General features: G+C 51.3%; 9 protein-coding genes across 9 annotated transcripts; 4 read left to right on the forward strand and 5 right to left on the reverse strand.

Moving 5' to 3' along the window:
• Positions 1-1,342: 1,342 nt before the first annotated feature.
• On the forward strand, positions 1,343-2,438 carry SEPMUDRAFT_110182 (uncharacterized protein; the record flags this gene model as incomplete). The annotated part of the gene is made up of 4 exons (XM_016900832.1): positions 1,343-1,599; positions 1,843-1,961; positions 2,045-2,140; positions 2,209-2,438. The coding sequence occupies 4 exons, from the start codon at positions 1,343-1,345 to the stop codon at positions 2,436-2,438; spliced, it is 702 nt and encodes a 233-aa protein (XP_016759075.1).
• A 72-nt stretch (positions 2,439-2,510) lies between these two features.
• On the reverse strand, positions 2,511-5,083 carry SEPMUDRAFT_150888 (dipeptidyl-peptidase 5 precursor). Its single transcript, XM_016906455.1, has 3 exons — positions 3,343-5,083; positions 2,883-3,262; positions 2,511-2,804 (listed from the first exon to the last, which is right to left on the reverse strand). The coding sequence occupies exons 1-3, from the start codon at positions 5,066-5,068 to the stop codon at positions 2,601-2,603; spliced, it is 2,310 nt and encodes a 769-aa protein (XP_016759076.1). The 5' UTR covers positions 5,069-5,083; the 3' UTR covers positions 2,511-2,600.
• Positions 5,084-5,430: 347 nt separating this feature from the next.
• On the reverse strand, positions 5,431-6,828 carry SEPMUDRAFT_158016 (serine/threonine protein kinase; the record flags this gene model as incomplete). The annotated part of the gene is made up of 1 exon (XM_016907763.1): positions 5,431-6,828. The coding sequence occupies one exon, from the start codon at positions 6,826-6,828 to the stop codon at positions 5,527-5,529; it is 1,302 nt and encodes a 433-aa protein (XP_016759077.1). The 3' UTR covers positions 5,431-5,526.
• Positions 6,829-7,005: 177 nt separating this feature from the next.
• SEPMUDRAFT_150889 (peptidyl-prolyl cis-trans isomerase ppi1) lies at positions 7,006-8,646 on the reverse strand. The gene is made up of 4 exons (XM_016906456.1): positions 7,692-8,646; positions 7,566-7,634; positions 7,412-7,515; positions 7,006-7,345 (listed from the first exon to the last, which is right to left on the reverse strand). The coding sequence occupies exons 1-4, from the start codon at positions 7,867-7,869 to the stop codon at positions 7,127-7,129; spliced, it is 570 nt and encodes a 189-aa protein (XP_016759078.1). The 5' UTR covers positions 7,870-8,646; the 3' UTR covers positions 7,006-7,126.
• A 348-nt stretch (positions 8,647-8,994) lies between these two features.
• SEPMUDRAFT_165512 (fumarate reductase) lies at positions 8,995-11,482 on the forward strand. The gene is made up of 4 exons (XM_016908177.1): positions 8,995-9,303; positions 9,359-9,427; positions 9,514-9,751; positions 9,813-11,482. Exons 1-4 carry the CDS (start codon positions 9,270-9,272, stop codon positions 11,362-11,364), a joined length of 1,893 nt encoding a protein of 630 aa, XP_016759079.1. The 5' UTR covers positions 8,995-9,269; the 3' UTR covers positions 11,365-11,482.
• A 1,594-nt stretch (positions 11,483-13,076) lies between these two features.
• SEPMUDRAFT_150890 (histidyl-tRNA synthetase) lies at positions 13,077-15,235 on the reverse strand. The gene has a single exon (XM_016906457.1). The coding sequence runs from the start codon at positions 15,108-15,110 to the stop codon at positions 13,530-13,532; it is 1,581 nt and encodes a 526-aa protein (XP_016759080.1). The 5' UTR covers positions 15,111-15,235; the 3' UTR covers positions 13,077-13,529.
• A 266-nt stretch (positions 15,236-15,501) lies between these two features.
• SEPMUDRAFT_70557 (Sec1-like protein) lies at positions 15,502-17,928 on the forward strand (the record flags this gene model as incomplete). The annotated part of the gene is made up of 3 exons (XM_016909909.1): positions 15,502-15,589; positions 15,656-15,851; positions 16,110-17,928. Coding segments are annotated over 3 exons (2,008 nt in total), but the record flags the coding sequence as incomplete, so codon positions are not given.
• An 86-nt stretch (positions 17,929-18,014) lies between these two features.
• On the reverse strand, positions 18,015-19,573 carry SEPMUDRAFT_150892 (uncharacterized protein). The gene is made up of 3 exons (XM_016906458.1): positions 19,412-19,573; positions 19,058-19,242; positions 18,015-18,943 (listed from the first exon to the last, which is right to left on the reverse strand). The coding sequence occupies exons 2-3, from the start codon at positions 19,173-19,175 to the stop codon at positions 18,372-18,374; spliced, it is 690 nt and encodes a 229-aa protein (XP_016759082.1). The 5' UTR covers positions 19,176-19,242; positions 19,412-19,573; the 3' UTR covers positions 18,015-18,371.
• A 1,240-nt stretch (positions 19,574-20,813) lies between these two features.
• On the forward strand, positions 20,814-21,836 carry SEPMUDRAFT_48501 (Phox-like protein; the record flags this gene model as incomplete). Its single annotated transcript, XM_016909071.1, has 3 exons — positions 20,814-21,376; positions 21,529-21,681; positions 21,773-21,836. 3 exons carry the CDS (start codon positions 20,814-20,816, stop codon positions 21,834-21,836), a joined length of 780 nt encoding a protein of 259 aa, XP_016759083.1.
• Positions 21,837-21,903: the final 67 nt, after the last annotated feature.

Genomic DNA, 21,903 nt, shown 5'->3' on the forward strand with positions numbered 1-21,903 from the left:
ACGGCGACGACGGCGACACGGCGACGACGGACAGCGACGACAGCGACGACAGCGACGACAGCGGCGACAGCGGCGATAGCGGCGACAGCGGCGACAGCGGCGACAGCGGCGATAGCGATAGCGACAGTAATAATAGCGACAGCGACGACGACAGCGACGACAGCGACGACAGCGACGACGGCGCGGAGACAAGGGTATCCCTATATAGAACTATTGACAGGTGTCTACTCAGCTATCGTTACTATCGACAGATGGACGCTGACGATAATTTCCGACAACTATCGACAATTTAACTATCGACATATCGACAGAGTAGACGAGGCCTAACGACACAGGATGAGATGGAAGTATATCGGTCCATCTACGGTCGAGTCTCGCTACAGTAAGGTAGATATACTAGGTACACTGGTACATGTATACCTGATCTTACCTCATTGTCAGGTTGTATCCTGTTGGGCTTGTACGACGGAACGGCGGGGAGGCTAGTGGAGGTGAGGTGCGGTTCGGTTCGGTGGTTTATACCATGTTATACTATACTGTACTATACTATACCATTACAATGAGAACAAGAACGACGACGACGGCTGAAAAGGGATATTGCAGCTAGGTATACATATGATATTACATTACCTTACATTACATTACATTACATTACATTACATACACTACATCTTGCCTTGCCTTGCAAATGCAACACAACACAACGCAGTACCCGACCGAGTCTACCTTTTTCTTTCCTTCTAGGATCTCGCCAGACCGCCTAGTTAGCTTCTGTGAGGGTATCAACGGATGATCGACAAGACAAGCTGATTGCTGACTGAGACTTTGACATGGAACATCTGACCAAGAGGAAGAAGCGAGAGAAACGGGGGAGGCGGGGAGGGGAGGGGGAAATCCAACTCCGAAAATCTGGCATATACTGGTCTATCTACTACCTAGAGTCTAGGTAGAAGTAAGACGGGGAAAGCGGTATGGACGGGTTTTTTTATATTTTATTCGAATACGAGTTTTACTATAACAGTGTTACACTGACATTGGTCGGCAAAGCGCGGATGAGGAGGGAAGGGAGGAGGATGTCGGTTAGTAGTGAATTTTTTTCTTCCAACGAACAGTACTGTAGTTGGGTGAGTGAGTGAGTGATATTTGTTGGTGGTGCTTCACCTTTTTTGTTCCTCTTCTTCTTCTTCTTTTTCTTCTTTACTTGTTCTTCGTGTTGATTATATCCTGGTTTACTGCTGCTGCTGTTGCTGAAACCAACCATCCAACCAACCAACCAACCAACCAACCAACCAAACATCAAAAGAAGAACAACCAACCAACCAACCAACCAAACATTGAAAAAATGAAATCCTTCCTCCTCGCCTCCCTCCTCTCCCCCCTCCTCACCTACGCCGCCAGCCCCGCCAACCCCTTCTCCAATTACTTCCTCATCGGTTTCGCCGACAATGGCCCTCTAATTCGCTCCGTCACTACCGTTCTCGTTCTTCCTCCTATTGACCAGAATCAAACTGGATTTTTAAAAGTTTATCCTGAATTGGCGACGGCTTTTGATAAGGGAGGGAGTGTGACGGGGACGGGAATTGCGCTGTTGGATGATCGGTGAGAGGTTTCTTTTTTTTTGTTTTTGTTTTTGTTTTTCTTTTTTTTTTTTTCTTTTTTTTTCTTTCTTTCTGTTGTTGCTGCTCTCTCTTCTTCGTTGGGAAGAGAAGAGAAGAGAAGAGAAAGATCAAGTCGGTATATCTGTCTGTTTCTCTTCTTTCTTTCTTTTTCTTTTTCTTTTCTTTTTCCTTTTTCTTTCTCTTTCTTCTTTTTTTCGCTCCAATCCACTAAATCCTCATCCAGAAACCCATGTCCCAACAACCTCCAAGACTGGTGTGTAGGAGCCCGTCTCGTCTTTGGAGATGCGCAAAATTCAGGAGATTATGCTCCTGCTCCAGTTGGATCCAAGCTGGGAGTTTCCAGTCAGTATCTATCCTACCTATCCTCTCCCCCCACTTCTTCTCCTTCTTCTTTTTCTTTCCTGGTATTGAGGAAAAACAAACAGTAACCTACGACCCCCCTTCCAAAAAACACAACATCGCAGTAACCGTCAACGGAAAACTCGTTTCTTCTCTCCCTCCAACTTCACCAGATAATCTCGGTAAGTCCCCATCCCATATCCCCCCTTCTCCCCAAACCCAATTAATTAATATTTCTTTTTAAAAAAAGAGGTCGGCCGCGCCATCGGCTTCCGCACACAAATCGAATGTCAACTCGACCCTTGCGGAACCGTCAATAAACACGAATATCTCGATACGAGAGTGGTGTTGGACAAGAAGGATATGAGTTTTGGTGACACGGCTGTGGGGAATAAGGCCAAAGCAACCTGGAAGACTCCGGATGGAGGCTTGACGTGGACGGCGGATAAGATTGTTGTCGAGGCGCATACTTATGCGTAGAGAAGAGGAGAGTTGGAATGGGGAAGAAGGCAGAGGGAAGGGAAGGGAGGGCGGTGGTGGTGGTGTGGGGGGTTTCATGGCATGATTTCTCGTTCGTTCTTGTGCCTGCTTGCTTCATCACCAACCAAATACATCATCTGCCTTTGGTAAAGAAGCGCCCTCTCATCCTGTCATCGCAATAGGAACTTCATCATTCTTTTCATCGTCCTTTACCCCACCCAAAAACTCAATCATACCACCAGCACCACTCTCCTGGTTTCCATTCTCCCCCTCATACGCCAGCGGTAAGCCCACGTACGAGTTGATCCAATTAAGCACAACTTTGTGCCACACGAGACTATTCTCGGGTTTGAGGACCCAGTGATTCTGGAGGAGACGAGAAGTATGAGTATCATTCATGGGCTGAGGAAAGAAGAAGAAGACGCCAAAAAAAAAAGAACTCACCTCATCCGGAAACGTCAAAAACTTCGACTCCACACCCCTCGCCTGCAAAACATTAAACGCCGCCAATCCCTCTGCAATCGGCAAGCGATAGTCTTTGGACGAGTGAATCACCAGCTGTGGGGTTGACCAGTTGGCAAAATGTTCGCTCGGGTCCCATTTCCGCCAGGCGGAGAGACTTGCTGCACCGAAGTTGTTGTGAGCCTGCTCTGCTGCTGAGCTCGAAGATGCAGAAGCAGCTGATGACTTGGTAGAATCAAATCCGGGGTCGAACCAAGGAGTGCCGCCGAGATCGTAAAAGGGGAAATATAGTTCTTCTGTGGCCAGGAGTCCGGCGAATGATGTGATGCCATCGTGACAGACGAGGGCTTTGAATTTTCGTCCTGTAAAGTAGAGACGTCAGTGATTACCTTTCTCTCAGAAGACTATTCTTGTGACGAATAGGGACGGGACAGTAGCTCACCCAAATCATGTCCTTGAATCCAATTCATCATATAGCCTCCGTAGCTGGCACCCAAAGCGACGGCTCGGCTATGATCGGCTTCGGGCATATTCCTGCTCGCCCATTCAAAGACATTTACGATATCTTGGTATGGGTCGCCGCCCCAGTTCTTGCGGATCGCATCTGTAAACGCTTGACCATATCCCGTCGAGCCGGTCGGGTTGGGTGCGATGACAATGTAGCCCTGCTCCGCGAAGATCATAGGGTTCCAACGCGTGGACCAATTATCTGTCCATGCGCCTTGAGGGCCTCCATGAATCAGATACGCCACGGGATATTTCTTGCTGCTGTCAAAGTTGCTCGGTCGTACCACGATACTGTGCACTTCTTTGTTAACTTTGGGGTTACTCGCAGGAGTCCAAATTGAGGAGACTTGTTCCGATTTGAGACCACCGAGTTTGGTGCCATTTGCCGAGTTCGAGTGATACCATTGCTGCGAATACAAGCCGGCGGACTGAGGAATCAAGATGATGAAGAACGAGTTATCGGTAAGAGAGCTGCCAGATGCGAAGATGCGTCCGTCGGGAAGTGGTCTGACGTTGCCTATGTAGTTGCGGTTGACGAGAACTTGCGGTTGCTGTTGTTTCAGATCGCCCGGTATGAGGAACAATTTCCCACTTCCAGTGTCTTCGGCTAATGCGAGAAGATCTTGGCCATCAGCTGTCCAGACAATTGACCCGGGACTTCTGTTCCAGCTGCCTTCAGCAGCAGCAGAGAATGCTCGCTCCATCGTGTGCGTCGGGTCCTTGATATCGCGCAATACGAAGATATGATTCTTGTCTGCTTCATAGCCCCGAGTCTTCATCATCAAGAAAGCAGCCTTGGTACCATCTTCACTGAAAACAGGAGAAGTCGCTGCACCTTCGTAGCCCGGTACGACGACTTGTTGCAGAGTAGGCGTTTCATTCCCTTCCCAGTCGCGGATGTGGATGAGGTAGACGTTCTCCTTCGTGTTCAACGCTGGGTTCAGCTTCGGGTCTTTGGCAACAAAGATGATCCCGTGCGAGCTGATATCAAAGTTGTCGGTGCCTCCAAAGGGCCGTACAGGGCTTTCCAGTCCCGTTTTGTGAAGGGCATTGGTATATGCAGACAAACTGAATTTGCCACCACCTTTCCTCGACAACTTGGCATACCACAAGCAGTTCGTTTGAGTCCCAATCCATGCATCCCAGTGGCGTACAAACAGGCCGTTGTAGATTCTGGCAGTAGATTGCGGCTTTTGCTCCGTCTCCGGATTATACATCGTACCGCATCCACCGTTGTTGGCCTGGGCAGAGAAGACGACGGCATAGTTGTCATCGTCCAATCTCTTGACCTTGAGGTTACCAGCCGGACCATCGATCGTGCCTGCAACATAATGTGACGTGCCCAGATTCGAGTCTCGGATGACCGACTTCACACTGGCAACATACAGCTTCGTCCTCCCATCCTTCTCGGCCTGCAAACAGCAAAAACAATCATCATCCACCCAATTCAAATCACTAATATCATCGTCCTTGGCCAATTCATAACTCTCTCCCGTGCGCACCTCCAACACACGGAGTTCCTGCGTTTTGGAATGCGTGTCAAAACTATACGTCGAGACGGTGTACAACACCCAGGTGCCTGAGGGATTTGGAATCCCGGCACTGCGCCGCGGAGCAGAGAGGAGGATTTTGGGAGTGAAGTGCATGGCGCGGAGAACCATTTGGGATGATGATTTGTTTTTTGGTTTTGTTGTTATCTTTTGGCTTGAGGAGGAGTGGTCGAGGATTCTTTGGGGATGGCCGCGGCTGATCCGGATGTAGAGTGCGGTGGTTTGTACGAGACTACCTGTAGTAGAACTGCTGTGGGAGGTGATGTGTATGATGAGATGGTGAGATGATGAGAGTCTACGCGTATACCAGACGTCAGCCTCGTTATATCATTGACGAGTGACGGGAGGTGGATGTCAGCGGGGCTGCGGTTCCGGCTACTGCAGGAACATGATTGAGCAAGGGTAGGCAGGTATTAGTAGAAGCATATATAGGTAAGGTAAGTACCTAAGGTGCAACAAGTGATGAATAGCATCTTCTGTACAAAGTCATGGCGGTCATGATATATAAATATATGGGTATAATACAGTCGACTAGACCAGACTACACTCTGCCAAGGTGTTGGCTCGATCTATTCCATGTCCAATGCTGCATCTCCCTCATCAGGCAAAGCAGCAATGACCTCTTCTACCATTCCAATCAATTGATCGATATCTGGCCGCTCAGCGGGTTCCACAGCAAGACATCTTCGTACCACTTCCTTGATCGGGTCGGAGATGATATCGTCTCGCTGTTTCTTGCTCGCTTCGTCGACATCAGAGACTCGCTGCTTGCCACGCTTCGCCTCCGCAGCGCCTTCGTCGGGAAACCTCCAGTCACCGCCCAATACACACAGTGAGAGCGAGCCACCCGTCTCTTCACTGCGCGCCTCAAACGGCGATTTGCCCACCAGGCAGGCATATAACGTACACCCCATACTCCAAATGTCCACTTTGGTGTCGATTACGGTGTCGGTCTTGACATCAAACAGCTCGGGTGCTCGGTATGGCATGGTGCTATGCTCCGCCGCTTGATCTTGCACTTGTAACGCCATCGCCCTACTCGTGATGGGCGTGGGTGACGGCGCGAGCGATCCCAGATCCATGAGAATGGGCTGTGTCCCGGTATCTGCAATCATAATGTTCCCCGGCTTGATATCGCGATGCGCGTAGCTTCGCATCTGTCCATCCGCCAGGCCATCCTGTGCGGCCATGACCTCACTCTCCATCAGCGGCTCTTGATCCGTCTCGTCGCCGCGCTGACTTCTCCTGCGACTTTGGTTGGCGCGTGTGACTTCTTCTTGTGCTTCGCGATCCGCTTGCGCAGCCTCCTGGCGCACGCTCTTCGCTTTCCTCCGGCTGGCCTTTCCGCCCGGTGCTTCGCCCACTTTGTATTGATGCATGGCTTTGAGCGCGCGACAGACTCCCAGAAACAGAATCATGAGCCGCCGTTCGGGAAAGCGCGCACGGTTGACGAGATTCGCATTGATTGCATCTTGCAGATTTCCGCGTCGGTAGTAGGGCAGCAAGATGTATACCGTCTTGCTGCCGGCGTCTCCCCCTCGATCCGTCTCGACGGCATGGTCAATGGCGTGGATGATGTTGGGATGCGGCGAGAAGAGGCTGTATGCTTCCACCTCTTTCAGTGCGAGAGAGACAGACTCTTCTCCAAATGGACATCGGATCTTTTTGAGCGCATAGAGGGTTGGGTCGCCGGGGGACTGGACCAAGTAGACAAAGCTGAAGCCCCCTTCGCCCAGCAGTCGCAAGATCTTGAATGATCGGCCATTGATTTTCAGCGATGGAGAGGATGGAAAGCAGGAGAAGCAGTTGCCGAGCTGCCAGAGACCGTCCAGGACATAATGCGACAGCTGCTCGACCAACGTGGGCGACATGTTTGTGAAGAGTGGGAAAGTCGGTTGTATCTGGGTGTTTGGGACAGCTTTCTCCACACGACATGAGCACGAGGCGGGATTACGCGTCGGGGACCGCAGTAGAACGGACTTGTACACCCGGGCGCTGTCCGGAATGGAAACACAACGCTTTCTCATGCACGAGGTATACCACAGACACGTATTTTGAACAGGGCATCCTTCTTTGTCTGTCTGCTAGCTACTGGTTACCCTCCATTTCTTCGTGTAATATTACAGGCCCGATAGTCCCGGATTGGCATCATTATCATTGCGTCCTCATCTACATCACATCGGTCCTCTCAATCTTGACCTCAGAGACCGGTCGATCTCCTGCACCGGTGCGAACACTGCCGAGCTTGTCGACTACGTCCATTCCCTCGACCACTTTACCAAAGACGGTGTGCTTGCCATTGAGGTGAGGAGTTGGGCCCAAGGTGATGAAGAATTGGGAACCATTGGTGTTGGGGCCCGCGTTTGCCATTGAGAGGGTTCCTTTGGACTACATTCATACGCACGTCAGATGATGGCCTTTTTTGTGTCCTTTCCGGCTGGATGGAGTGCTTACCTCGTGCTTGAGCGAAGGAACGAACTCGTCCTCGAATTTGGCGCCGAAGATGGAGCTGCCACCACGACCGGTACCGGTCGGGTCACCACCTTGAATCATGAATCCTGCAACAGTGTGAGCTGAGGGCTGTGTGATTGTCAGGAATGGTACTGACCAGGAATGATTCTGTGAAAGATGACTCCATCATATTTTCCCGTCTTGGCCAAAGTAGCAAAGTTCTGGCCTATTCATTCAATGAGCATTTAGTGTCCTCCAGTTTCTGGTGCTCGCTGCTACTGACAGGTGCGTGGAGTCTGCTGCGAGAAGAGCTGAATGGTAATGGCACCGAGAGTGGTGTGCAAGACGACCTTGTCTGGGTTTTCCACAGCACCAGCTGGGGCTGGGGCGGGAGTAGCAGAAGCACCGCCGCTGCTGCTGCCGCTGCCGCTGCTGCCAAACATGCTCTTCAGCTTGTCCATGATGGGGGATTTTGGTGGGTGGTCGGTTAGAGGTGTTGTTGTTATGATTGTTGTTCTTCAATGTTGTTGCACTCCCGTTCAATGTTGATGGGAAGACTGGGACGAAGTGACGACACTATGCTCAATGCGCAGACGATTGGCGCTAGTGCTCAATTGGGGAGTGTGTGCCTTGTTCTGCCTCAGCTGGCCCTCCATTCTGAAACCCGCAATGATGGAAGACTTGGGGTTGCGAGACAAGCTTCAAATGTTGTCGTCTCATGGTAGAAGTATCAAAGACCCGAGGGCAGTGAAGCGACGAGAAGCAACAAAGGTGAGTGCGGCTAATGCGGGCATATGAGGTATAGAGATCGGAAAGCAAGACATGCCAGCAGATGTGGAGGTAAGGCGGGAATAACAGGCGATGTATGAGTCTCCTCCTCCTCCCTGGTCGCAAACAGGGCTGACGACCAACCGAGTCGGCGCGATGAGTGCAGAAGATGGATTACGTCGTCGACAGGACAGGACCTTGACTGTACCTTGACTGTATACCAGTGGCATGTGATGAAAACATTGGTGAAGAGATCCATGAGGTGGTCTTCGGAAGGGTTGGACATGTCGGCAATCGCGGTGTCAAGACTGGACCAACCAGGAGGCGGCATTGCGCTGACCAGGCCGTGTTCGGGCTTTGACAAGTGTCTTCGGCATTCGTCCATTATGGTATGACTACAGTAGTGGTAAGGTACAGGTAGCTAGTAGGTATTGTCTCAATGGCAGAGGCGGTGGACGGGATGAATAGACTCTCTACTCTGCCACGAGATATAAGAATGTATTGCATGTGCTCTACCGTATTGTGGTATGTATGTCTACAAGGCACAAGCTTACTCTCTGCTGTGGTGTGATTGGTGTAGCCAGGATCTGGAGACTCCAGCGGGGAAGAAACTAGAGGCGGTTTGGCGGTGGTGGATGACTCGTGCAGCATGTGAAAGAGACCGCGGCTGGCTCTCTTTCTCTCACTGTCTCTCTGCATTACCTCTTACCGTACATAGTTACGCGTGACCACTTGCGCCAGATTCACATGCTGAAAGGGTGAGTAGTAGATGCTAGTAGTGCATGCACGTGCAAAGACAAAAGCTGCCACTCTCCCACCTTGTTTTCCCTGTCCTGTGCTATTGTTGATCCTCTCTCCCTCTCTCTCTCTCTCTCTCTGTGTGTGTCGGCCCACCCAGCGGCTGATTCGATACTTCGACTTCTACCTCGGCCGGCTTGAAAAGCACCTGCATAAACAGACCCTCTTCCTCCCACTACTGTACCTTACCCTTTCCCTTCAGATATACAAGGGACTCGCCCTCCTCCTCCTACTATACCTTTGTACTCCCTTTGGACATTTCATACCAGGCAACCACCGCATCCTTACCATCATCATGCCTGAGCGAGTGATTGTTGTCGGCGCTGGCCGTGAGTGCGAGCCGCACTCTACTACTTCTACACACAGCAGCTGACCCGACTCCAGTTTCCGGCCTGAGCGCTGCTCACACCATCTACCTGTCTGGTGGCAATGTGCTGCTTCTCGACAAGAACAGTATGTCGCCCGCCTCTCCCTTCCTGTTTCCTGTCGCGCTGCGCTTCCGAAACCCTCTTCTCTTCTTCTGCTGACCGTGTCGCTAGACTTCATGGGCGGCAACTCCACCAAGGCCACTTCGGGAATCAACGGCGCTTTGACTCGCACACAGGTCGACCACCACATCGGGGACAGCGTCAAGCAATTCTACGATGACACCGTCAAGTCTGCACGAGACAAGGCCCGCCCCGACCTGATCAAGGTTCTCACATACCAATCTGCGTCCGCCGTCGAGTGGCTACAGGACATCTTCAACCTCGATCTCACCCTCGTCTCGCGGTTAGGGTACGTATCTCCTCCTCCACCACCGCCAAACATGCAGGACACTGACACTCACTCTGCGCAGAGGACACTCCTTCCCACGAACTCACCGCGGTCACGATGCCAAATTCCCCGGTATGGCCATCACATACGCCCTCATGCAGCGATGGGAGGAACTCTGCGAGAAAGAGCCCGAGCGAACCGAGTTGATCAAAAAGGCAAACGTCAAGAACATCAACATGGACGGAAACAAGTGCACCGGTGTGACATACGAGATCAACGGCGAGTCCTTTACCGTCAACGGACCTGTCGTCCTCGCTACTGGTGGTTACGCTGCCGATTTCACCGAAGACTCGCTCCTCAAGAAGCACCGGCCTGACACCTTTGATCTCTCCACCACCAACGGCAACCACGCCACCGGTGATGGCCACAAGATGTTGATGAAGATTGGCGCCAACGGCATCGACATGGACAAGGTGCAAGTCCACCCCACCGGTCTCGTGGACCCGAAGGACCCGACCGCAAAGACCAAGTTTTTGGCTGCCGAGGCCCTGCGTGGTGAGGGTGGTCTGCTCATCAACTCCAAGGGCGAGCGATTCGTTGATGAGCTCCAGCACCGTGACTTTGTCTCCGAGCGCATGTGGGAAGAGAAGAAGAAGGGCAACTGGCCCATCCGCCTATGCTTGAACAGCAAGGCCTCCAACACACTCGATTTCCACACGCGCCACTACTCGGGTCGTGGCCTGATGAAGAAGATGTCCGGCAAGGAGCTGGCCCAGGACATTGGTTGTGGCGAGAAGAAGCTGCACGAGACGTTTACGGCATACAACAAGTACGCCAGCGGCGAGGAGAAGGATCCCTTCAACAAGAAGTTCTTCCACAACTTCCCCGTCGAGATCAACGATGACTTCCACGTCGCACACATGGAGCCCGTGCTGCATTTCACCATGGGTGGTATCGAAATCAACGACAAGTCCGAAGTGCTGAACCAAAAGGGCGAGCCCTTTGAGGGTCTCTTCACCTGTGGTGAGTTGGCCGGTGGTGTCCACGGTGCCAACCGTCTCGGTGGATCTTCGCTCCTCGGCTGTGTTGTCTACGGACGTGTGGCCGGCTCCAGCTCGAGCAAATACCTCTTCCAGCAAGTCCTCAACGGTGCTGGTGGCCAAGCTGCCACTCGTGCCGGCCAAATCAGCCTGCACATTGACCCCAGCCAGCCGGGCAAGATTTCGGTCGAGTGGAGTAATGGAGCGGGCGTCGGCAGTAGCGATGATGACCAGATCCGAAAGCAAGGCCAGCTGTCGGCGGCGCCCGTCATGGGCAAGGGACAAGATCCAGGTCAGGTCAAGCAGACGAATGATGTCAAGGCGTTCAAGGTGCCCGAACAAGAATATTCGCTCGAAGAGGTGGCCAAGCACAACAAAAAGGACGATTTGTGGATTGCCGTCAAGGGTGTGGTGATGAATGTGACGGACTGGGTCGATGAGCACCCGGGTGGACCACAGGCCCTCTTTTCACACATGGGCAAGGATGCATCGGAAGAGTTTGAAATGTTGCACGACGACGAAGTGATTCCCAAGTATGCGGCCGAGATTGTCATTGGGCGAGTACAAGGGCAAGAGATTACTTTGGAGTATTAGGCCGGCATTTTTTCTCTAAACCAATTGATGAGTGAAGAATTTTGACAAAAATCTGGATGGAATGATATGGTATGTATGTAGCTTTTTTGTGTGTACATCACTTTGAACTTGACCCACGTTTTTTTTTTTCACTTTTCTTTCATTCTTCCTCGATCCAAATCACCTTGTCACTCCCGAGTCACACACTCATAATACCTTACACACACTCCACCACCCCATCATTCTTCTCATCTTTTCCCAACCCCTGTCCCTTTTGACGACGACAACGACGACGAGACATTCTCCACCAATACACTGCGAGAAAAACCCCTATGGTGAAGAGGAGAGCTGCTCCGAATCCTGAGGCGATGATGATTGCTGTGAGATTTGCGGGGGGGAGGAGAGTTGATGGGGAGGAGGAGGGGGAGGAGGGGGAGGAGGAGGTGTTCATGGTTTTTCTTTTTCTTTTTCTTCTCGTTTTATTTTTTTATTTTTTATTTTTGTTTTATTTTTTCGAATTTCTTCGGGAGAGTTATTTGTTGTTGTTGTTGCGTTTCTTTTCTGTGATCGGAATTCTTTTTTTTTCCTTTCTTTCCAAAAAATTGGGGAGGAGTCTTTGTTGTTTGGTTGGTTGGTTGGTAGCGGTCTTTTCTTTTTTTGGTGACTTTGGAGGGTTTCTTTTGGTTTTGTGCTATAGATATATTCACTTATGAATGGCCGGCCAGTTGATCGTTGTTTTTCGTTTTTTGATGTTGTACGTGCTGCTTTGCTTTGCTTGCTTGCTTCCTTGCTCTGTTTGTTTGTTCGTTCGTTCGTGTGAGTGAGCTTTTCGTCTGGCCTGGTCCTGCTACTTCTGAGGGATTTGACGAGAGAGGTGTTGTGTCGTTTTAATATCCAGAATATTGTTTGATGGATTGATTGATTGACGGATTGATGGAACTTCCAACACTAAGGTACCTCGAGAGTCCCAGCTCGTCGTCGTTGTTATTGTAATCGCAGTATTGTTCGGAAATTGGCCTAATGGAGAAGTAGGTAGGTATTCACGTTCCCAACGAATTCTGCTTTTGAGAAATGCAGCTGATTGCCTGAATCTGAATATGAGCACAGCAACTGGACAGCTCTCATAGATATCTATAATCTCCCCACGGACCGACATCAAGCCTCAATTTCTCTTTTTTTCTTTTACCAAAAGCACCAAGCATAGGTACGTACCACCAAATCAATCCCACACAAAACCACCTCACCTCACCTCACTCGCTCACTCCTATTGTTGAAAAGTGTTGAGTGTGCCTCCCGCTGTAGCAGGATGATACCTTGACACCGTTTGTCTCTCCACTAGCACCACCAGCACCCTCATCATCATCATCAGTATCAAGTATCAACGTGCACGAAACATGTGCACGCCACTAGAGGGAGGGACAAATTGCAGTGATCGGGAAGAACAGGGGTAGACCTTATGTTTGCATGAACTGTGATCGTCTGACGCGTAGAGAATGAACTTTCATAGAGAGAGAGAGAGAGAGGACCTGCATGGCTAACCAAGGTAGATTACTGACACTGCTGCTCATGGTCAGCACACCTAGTTCCTACCTAGTCCCGAGACAAAAGTCAACCAGCCAGCCAGCCAGCCAGCCAGGCCAATGACGTGTGGACGCCGAGTGAGATATTCATGTTCCTCTTGTCTCGTCTTATCCTGTCTTGTCTTTTTCTTGTCTTCTTCTTGTCGTTTTCTTGTCCTACTTCATGTCTTGCCTTGTCTCGTTCTATTCTTATATTTCCACGTACCTCCACTCAAAATACAAGACAAATCTCTCGTCCCCGCTGACCTCACCATTCTGAACAGATAGATCTTGGTCCGCCTTCTGATACTATTCAACTTGCATGTGGAGGTGGCACGAAAACGACATTCATCGAGCCAGGCGTGAGAAATGCTATCAGGGATAAAGTCAAGTGAAGTGAACTGCGAAAAGTGGTGATGTCTCTTCTCTGTTTCTACTCACCATTCTATCTGTAGCCGGAAACGTATCTGCGATGGCGAAGATATCCCGTCTCCTGTTTTTTTCCGAGCCGTACAGCGCTCCGCCGTGGGTATCATCATGCGCGTGTTTCCATCTCGACACGCACAATACAATCCTGATGCGAGCATACATGTATGACCCGCAAAAGTAGGTGTTTCTCCTGTATCTCTAGTCCGTCTTGACTCCAGCGGCTTCGACTTTGAGATCAATCGAACTCACACCATTGGAGAGCGTGGCTACCGTTGCTTGTTTGGAGATGCGAGTCTTCACTTCCTGCTCCAAATTGGCCAAATCTATGAGGACACCATCTTTTTCTGCATGTCCCTCGGGCAGACCCATTTCCTTGATCTTGCATTTGCCGGCAGCGAGCTCCTCGTCGCCGAGAATGACGGCAAAGGGTATACCGCTCACCTCGGCAGCTTTAAATTGTGCAGGAAGTTTCGGCTTGGTCTTCCACAGAAACTCGGCTTTGATGCCAGCATCCCATAGTCGCGCAGCAACTTCCATTCGTTCTTCTAACAGACCTTCGAACCCCTTGCCACCAAATGCCATGACATAGACGTCCACCTCGTTTGCTCTGATCGGAGCTGCCGATGCGTCTGCTGCGAGTCGTTGTTTTGTGATACTGAAGATGCGCTCCACTCCGAACGAGATGCCCACGCAGGGGATCGTCTTCTTCCCGCTGAACATGCCCACCAAATTATCGTACCGACCTCCAGCGGCGACAGACCCTACACCGACGGTAGGATCGTTGGAGCGGTCTTCATCCCCATCAGCACTTTTCTTCGATCGTGAAGACTTCTTCGCTTCTTGTTGCAGTGCCTGGCCTTCGCTGGTCTGCGGTGCAGATCCTTCTGTGACGACTTCGTAGATGAGGCCCGTGTAGTAGTCGAGACCACGAGCAAGCGACATGTCTAACGATATTCGGTCGAGGATGCCAAATTTCTTGAGGAATTTGAAGAGCGTCTGAATATCCTGCAGACCAGCCTTGGCCGACTCATTCCCTTGCAATTCCTCGTCTTTTTGCAGTTCTGCCAACAGTTCCTCGCTGCCCTTCCGCCCCACGACATACTCGCCTATACGGTCTGCAATCGCAGCATCTAAGCCCTTTTCTTCGGTCATCTCTCGACGCACCTCTTCCCACGGTGACTTATCCAACTTATCTACTGCTGATGAAATGGTGCGGATCTTGTCGTCGGGAACTTTGCACACCTGGAAGATGCCGTCGAGGATCTTGCGATGGTTGAGCTTGATGGTATAGCGGCCCTGCCAGCCCAGCGCCTCAAAGATCTCTACAATGATGCGCAGGATTTCCGAGTCGGGAATCATGGAGTCGTACTCGCCCGCAATATCAAAGTCACATTGGTAGAACTCTCGCATTCGTCCTTTGGTCATGGCGGGCTGATCTCGTCGGTAGACCTTGGCAATGTGATATCTCTTGATGCTAGAGATGCTTGAGTTCATGGCCAGCCAGCGCGCAAAAGGGACAGTCAAGTCGTATCGCAGCGAGCACATCTCTCCGCCCTGGTCGGCCAAGTCATAGATGAGCTTGCTGTCTTCGCCATATTTGCCAGAAAGAATCTCCTTTAGCTCGAAGACGGGAGTGTCAATGGTGACGGCGCCGTGACGCTTAAAGACTTCGGCGATGGTGGAGAAGATGCGCTCGCGAATGACCATGTCCTTGCCATCCCAATCTTTGGTCCCCTTGGGTACTTTGAGCATAATCTGCTCTTTCTTGTCCTTGCCCATGGCGTCGAGTTGTCTGTCTCTGTCTCTGTTTCTTTCTGCTTCGGTGGGCTGTTCGTGGTAGTATCGACGTAGTGGTGGAGTGCGGGGAGTGCGGAGAAGGTGATGTTGGTGGTGGTGGTGGTGGTGAAGGAGAGAGAGGCAGCGGTGAGGTGAATTGACAGTCAGACGGACGGTGCGCGTGAGCGGTGTCAATTTCATGTGGAAGAGTGGAAGATGCAAGCAGAAGACTCATACGGCGGGCATATACGTACAGAAACATTGCTAGGGCAAGCAACCAGGACCCACCAATGCCGACGCGGGCGGGACGCGGGACGGACGTTCCCCCTCTCTCTTCGTTCTTCTTCCCAGACTTCCCTTTCCCTTTCCTATACCATCCCGTCCACCATGTAGCAATGGCTGCCCACTCGGCGGCAAAGGCCATCAACACCCAGGAAATCACCGACAAGGCGCGACGCGAGCTTCTGCTCCTCCTCGAAAGCGTGAGCACCTGATACCACCTAATCTGCACTACCGCCCCCAGCTCATATATCTGTCTGTCTGCCTAGGTTCGCGGCAAGAAAAACCTCGTCATTGAGAAGTCTCTGGCCGGCACCGTGGGCCTCTTCGTCAAGTTCAGCACTCTCCAGGAATATGGCGTGGACAAGCCCTTTTTCCTCGAGAACCACAACATCGACTCCAGCCAGCGCAACATTGTCTTTGTGGTGCGAGGAGAGAATGCAAAGAAGATTCGCATGGTAGCTGGTATGCCGTCTCACTTCTCTCTCCCTCTCTCTCCCTCGAACAAGAAGAATCATGATCCATGAGACCACGGCTCTAAAAGTAGAGTGCGCAGCTGTATTTCTCCTACCCTGCGTATTCAGTCTTGATGCCAAAATTAGCCCCAGCTTCTGTATGATTTCCAGCTTCGCGAGTACTCGTTCATCTTGTGCGGCACTGTCATTACCTGCTTACATACCCTCACCCTCACTCTCGTCTCCTGAAGCCAGCTGATGAGAACAGAACAGATCAAACTCGTCCGAAGTGAGAGCAAGATTGATCATGACTTTACCATCATATGGGTGCCTCGTCGCACCCTGGTCAGCAACATGATCTTGGAAGAACATGGAGTTCTCGGTGAAGCCAACATCACAGAACTACATCTCCACTTCGTATCTCTAGAGCCAGATCTTCTATCCCTCGAGCTGGATGATGCCTTTAGTGGTCTCTGCTTGAGGAAAGATCCGACCAGTGTCTTTGCTGCTGCCAAGGCACTCATGCTTCTGCAGAAGCAGTATGGCCTCTTTCCTCGAATCCTAGGCAAAGGCGATAATGCCAAGCGTTTAGCAGATTTGCTACAGAAGATGCGGAACGAGGAAGACGTGAATGCTTCGTCTGACTCAAGTAATACGTATCTGACTGCTTTTGGACTCACGCCTTCCTCGTTGATTGAGAACCTGATCATTATCGACCGGGAAGTCGACCTCCCTACTGTACTTTCCACACAGCTCACATACGAAGGACTGCTGGACGAGGTGTTTGGCATCACCAACAACACCACCGAGGTAGACTCTTCGATCCTCGGTGGCGCCCCTCCCGCACATTCGCAGAATGGGTCCACGCCTGCGCCTACCGCTGCAACCAAGCGAAAAGTCGTGCTGGATTCTAGCGATAAATTATACCCTGATCTGCGGGATACCAACTTTGCCACTGTCGGCCCCACCCTCAACCGCATCGCACGTCGTCTCGCCACCGATAGCGAAACCATGCACAGCAAAGACCAGACCGTCGCAGATTTGAAGAATGTTGTGGCGAAATTGCCGTCATATCAAGCGGAATCAGCGAGCTTGAAGATTCATACCAGTCTCGCAGAAGAGATTATGAAAGTCACTCGCGGCGAGTCCTTTGGCCGGATGCTTGAAGTACAGCAGAATCTCCTCGCGGGCACGGATGCGACAGCATTGCACGAGAATATCGAAGAACTCATCGCTCGGAATACGCCACTTAGCACGGTCTTACGATTACTTTGCCTCGAGAGCTGTCTGTTCAATGGCCTCCGTCAACGGGACCTCGATCACTTCAAACGACAGATTCTCCAAGCGTATGGCTATCAACACGCACTGACTCTCGCCAGCCTCGAAAAGATGGGTCTCCTGGTTCCTCGCGAGAGCCACCGAGGCTACCTCAACCCCATGGCAGGCGCAGTAGGCCAAAGCGCGACCGACTGGAATAGCGTTCGCAAAGGCCTTCAGCTCTGGACAGATGAAGTGCAAGAAGCAGACCCCACCGACATCGCCTACGTCTTTTCCGGATATGCGCCTCTCAGCGTTCGCCTCGTACAATGTATCCTGCAGAAATCCTCACTCCACCAACTCCTCACCAACGCGTCCAAAACCGGCGGCACCGCAGCGCCCTCGGGCGCCGCAACAGGCTGGAAAGGGTTCGAAGAAGCCGTCGCACGAATCCGAGGTGCCACGGTCGACGTGACACAAAAGGGCAGTGATGCCGACGCGTCGCACGCGCGAAAGACGTTGCGAGGCAGTAAAGAAGGGCCTCGAATCTCCATTGTCTTTTTTCTCGGTGGGGTCACGTATGCGGAGGTGGCGGCTTTGCGGTTTGTGAATGAGCAGTTGGAGAGGAGCGGTGGCGGGAATGGGAGAAGGAGAATTGTTATTGCGACGACGAATATTTTGAATGGGGAACGAGCGGTTGAGGTTGCAGTGGAGAAGAGGACGTTTGTAGCGTAGAGGAACAGATTATTAGCCTACGGTAGGTATCGATGGACCCAAGATACTGGTACCGACTTGCAGATGTATCCAACGTTTTATTGAAGATGATTCCACCCTTGAGATACCTCCGAGACAATGGGACCACGACATGTATATTCCCAACTAGACAGGACAGGACAGAGAGGAATTTCAAATCATCGTCGTCGAATGGAGAACTCGCCGTCTCAGTATGCTCATTATTATATATGTGACTTCTCCTCCTAATTGATTGCACACATCGATCTTGACCAATATCCTTCGTCGTCAAAGAACCACAAGAACAACAACAACAGCAACAAGAACAACAGTCTCGCTCATCTCGCTTATGCTAGCCATTGTTGCTCACCCAATTATCCACATGTCTCCCCATCACCATGACCACCGAAAGAACTCCGACGCTGTGCGCTGTTCAGAATAAAAGGAATGACTGACTCTTCTCGTATGTATCCTCCTCCTTCTCTTCTTCTGTTCCCTCCTCCTCTTCATGCTTGAAGATTAAAAGAAGAAAAAAGGGCATCTACAACAACACGGCAAAGCCCAAGGCGGCCGCACCCAACACACCCACAGTTCCAAACGTCTGACCCATTCCCAAGGCCCACACTCTGACATTCTTGACTCCCGCACTCTCGCCATTCGTCGTCTGTCCCACCAAACCCGAATACACCGTCACGGTGCTGCCATCCGACTCGGTCGTGACTCTGGCAGGCCCATCCGTGGTCTGGGCGTCACTTGCACCTGCCGAGCCCATCGATCCCGTCATGGTGGTCGAGGCCATCATGGACGTGGTCAAGGTACTCGTATTCTGGCGGGTTGGATTCTGGGCTCCGCAAGGGTGATTCTGGCGACAGTCGCTGGCGCATTCGGTGTCGGAGCCGCAGTTGGAGACACACTGTGTGCCCCATTGGGTGCAGATGGAGTAGGGGAGCGTATTGCTATACTCGGAGACGTTGGGCGAGTTGCCGTTGTCGCAGACGCAGGCGTAGGTGAGACTTTCGGAGTCGCATTCGTTTGATGAGGTTGTTCCGGTGGAAGAGCCTTGGTCGAGGCAGATGAGGGGGCATTGGGTGATCTGTTGTTGGCACCAGAAGTCTGTTTGGGGGGAGTTAGTATGTTGTAGAGATTTTTCTCAGATGGGGAGGAGGAGGAAGGAAGGAACGAAGGAAGGAGAGAAAAGGAAACAGGGCAAAAAAGGGAGAAATGTACCTCGGGTGGTGTTGGAGACGGATTGAGGGTCGATTCGGTATTGTTGTTGGGCTCGAGCCGCTCCAGAGAGGAGAAGTGCAGTCGCAACGGCGACTTTGTTTGGTGAGGAGGCCTTCATGGTGGTGGTTGTTGGTGATGATGATGATGATGATGATGATGATGATGATGATGAATCTGTAGTGGTTCTATTGATGTGTGAGTATGCTGTTCGTTCTGCTGATACTTTTGTGTGTGTTTTGTTGATGATAGGAGCTACTCATCAGCAGAAGAGATTGCCAATTGATAGTAGTCCAGGGCGCTCGGGCTGCTGATCAAACACAGGTGGTTGGTAGGTATGGATGGAGGTGAACTGACCTCTCTCTCACTCTCTCCCTCTCTCTCTCTCTCTTCCTTTCGATACAACAGAGGAGTAGTAGCGACTGTCGGTGTAAAGGAGGTCAGGTACAGGTAGAGCTCAACAACAAGAACAACAACAACAGTAAATACAAGAACAGGAGTACAGCAGATACAAGTAATGTCGGTACATAGTGATGCACTGGGGAGTCAGTGGGTTATTTATTTATGATTGATGAAATTCCAATAGAGTGTAACGGGCGGCGGCAGTGGCACGGCGATAGACATGGATGAGGCAAAAGGAGCTTGGGCCCTCTTCCGCCTCTGCAGTCGGGTCTAGAGTGAGGGATGCAGCTTCACAAGCAAAAAAACTTCCTCGCCACCAACCACCAGCAATTGTGATAGGAAGCCGCTGCTTCTGGCCGTATTTGGTATGTACCTGATATTTTTATTATTTTTATTATTTTCGAATGGGAGGTGTGGGAGGTGTAGCCACGGGCACCTACCTCCTAGTAGAACTCTCTTTTTTTTTCAGCCTTTCGATATTCGAAACATGCCCGGCTTTTGTTTACTTCATACCCGTTCCCGGCACGGAGTGGAAAGTGTGGACTGGGGTTCTACATGTACTCTAGCTCTCTAGTACTCGAGTGATACATACAGACCTCGTGTTGCCGACGCAAGGAAGCGTACGTACCTATATAGTGTAGTACATAATGCATCAGTAGGTAGGTAGGTAGTTGTACACGTCCTCTCTCTATATCCAGCTGCATACATACAGTACAGTACGGTAGGTAGGTATACTGACTAGGGCTCTCCCTAGCCCCCGCCCCTTCCCCTTGGTATTGTGGTATTATAGTATAAAGAGGTATCTTCCTGGTTGTCGCCTCGCCTCTGCCAAGATCACACTAAGCGCTACTGTAGGTAGCGTCCCGCAGTATCCAGACACGAAAGAGATCGTCTCGGAGGCTGGAACCGACGGGCGTTGAACCTGCTTCTTCTTCGTTGGACTGTGTTACCGTCAACCGTCTTTTACAGGCTCACCGTCCTCATCATCTTGTGTGATTCCGATTATTTTTATCTTTACTTTATTGTTCCTCCTGCAGTAGGTACCTCCTAGCCTCCTCCTTACGCAAGTCATTCACTATTGGCAGCGCCAAGCGAGAGCCGAACACTAGGTACCTATACATACCCCTACTACCTCCGAGAACTAAGTGGTAGCAAGACGCGCGGCCTGTGCTGGAGCTTATAGTCACGATACCTATCATTATCAGATCAGTGTTATTCTTATCGATATCACCTTCCGAGCTCGTCCTGTGGTGCGGCAGACTACTGAGCTGCCCGCTGTTGGAGCTGCTGCTGCTGCTGCTGCTTCCCCGCCGAATGCTACCTACCTGGTACCTAGGTGACTACCTTTCTCAATCGCATGGGGACCCGCCTTCACGAGCACGACGACCATGCAGCAGAGCCTTCGTTGAGAGGGGAAGACCCGCCGCCGCTGCATTCGGCCGCCGTCGCCACTACAGGTACGCTTGACGACGACGACCGCGGCGGTGGCGGTGGCGGCGGAGAGGGGAAGGAGGAGGAGGAGGAGGAGGAGGAGGAAGTGGCAGAGGTGGAAGCAGCGGAGGACCATAACCAGCATTCACCTGCAGCCAAGCGGCAAAGGCAACCCGGCGCAGATTCTCAGCCAAAAAGCTCATCGGATGTCACTGATGCACCCCCATTCTGGACGACGAATCGCCACCGGAGGACAGCCAGCTCGGTGAGCTCTCATTCTCTCCAACAACAACAACCGACAAGACCCGCCGCCATCATCCTCGAAGACCACTCGAAGGATGATGACGAGCAGGCCTTGTCCTGCTGGGCACAGTCTGTGACTATTGATGACTACTCTGTCGTGTCTGGCCCAAGCGGGATCGGCGCTTACGTGGTTTGGCATCTCACTGTGAGTACCCTTCAGGGTGGCGATATGCCGCTCAATAAACGGTAGGTATTTCTCTCTCCCTCTCTCTCTCCCCCTCTTCCTCGCTGCTGATGAACGAATGAATGGATACTGGCTACATATATCTGTCTTTTACACATCATCCCCACCCACACTCCTCATAAACTGACGATTTCGGTCCATGGTGATTTTATAGATATTCCGAATTCGATCGTCTCCGAAAACACCTCGTCACCGCATTCCCCCATGCCGATGCCATGATTCCCGATTTACCTCGCAAGAGCGTCGTTTCTCGCTTTCGTCCCAAATTTCTCGAACATCGTAAAACTGGCCTGGCGCATTTCATGAAGTACATACCTCACCTCTCACCTCACTTGCCCATTCCTTGGTAGTTGTATTGATCCCATCGCACTATCGCTGACTCGCCGGGTACCGTCTAGTTGTATTATGCTCAATCCGGAATTCGCGAGCTCGCCTATTGTTAAAGATTTTATATTCAATTAGAGTACCTGGAGGCTGGTAGGAGGTAGGTAGCTCTTGCCATTTCTCTCTGGTAAATATAGGTACTCCA

This window comes from Sphaerulina musiva, assembly GCF_000320565.1.
Source record: "Sphaerulina musiva SO2202 unplaced genomic scaffold SEPMUscaffold_8, whole genome shotgun sequence".
NCBI lineage: Eukaryota > Fungi > Ascomycota > Dothideomycetes > Mycosphaerellales > Mycosphaerellaceae > Sphaerulina > Sphaerulina musiva.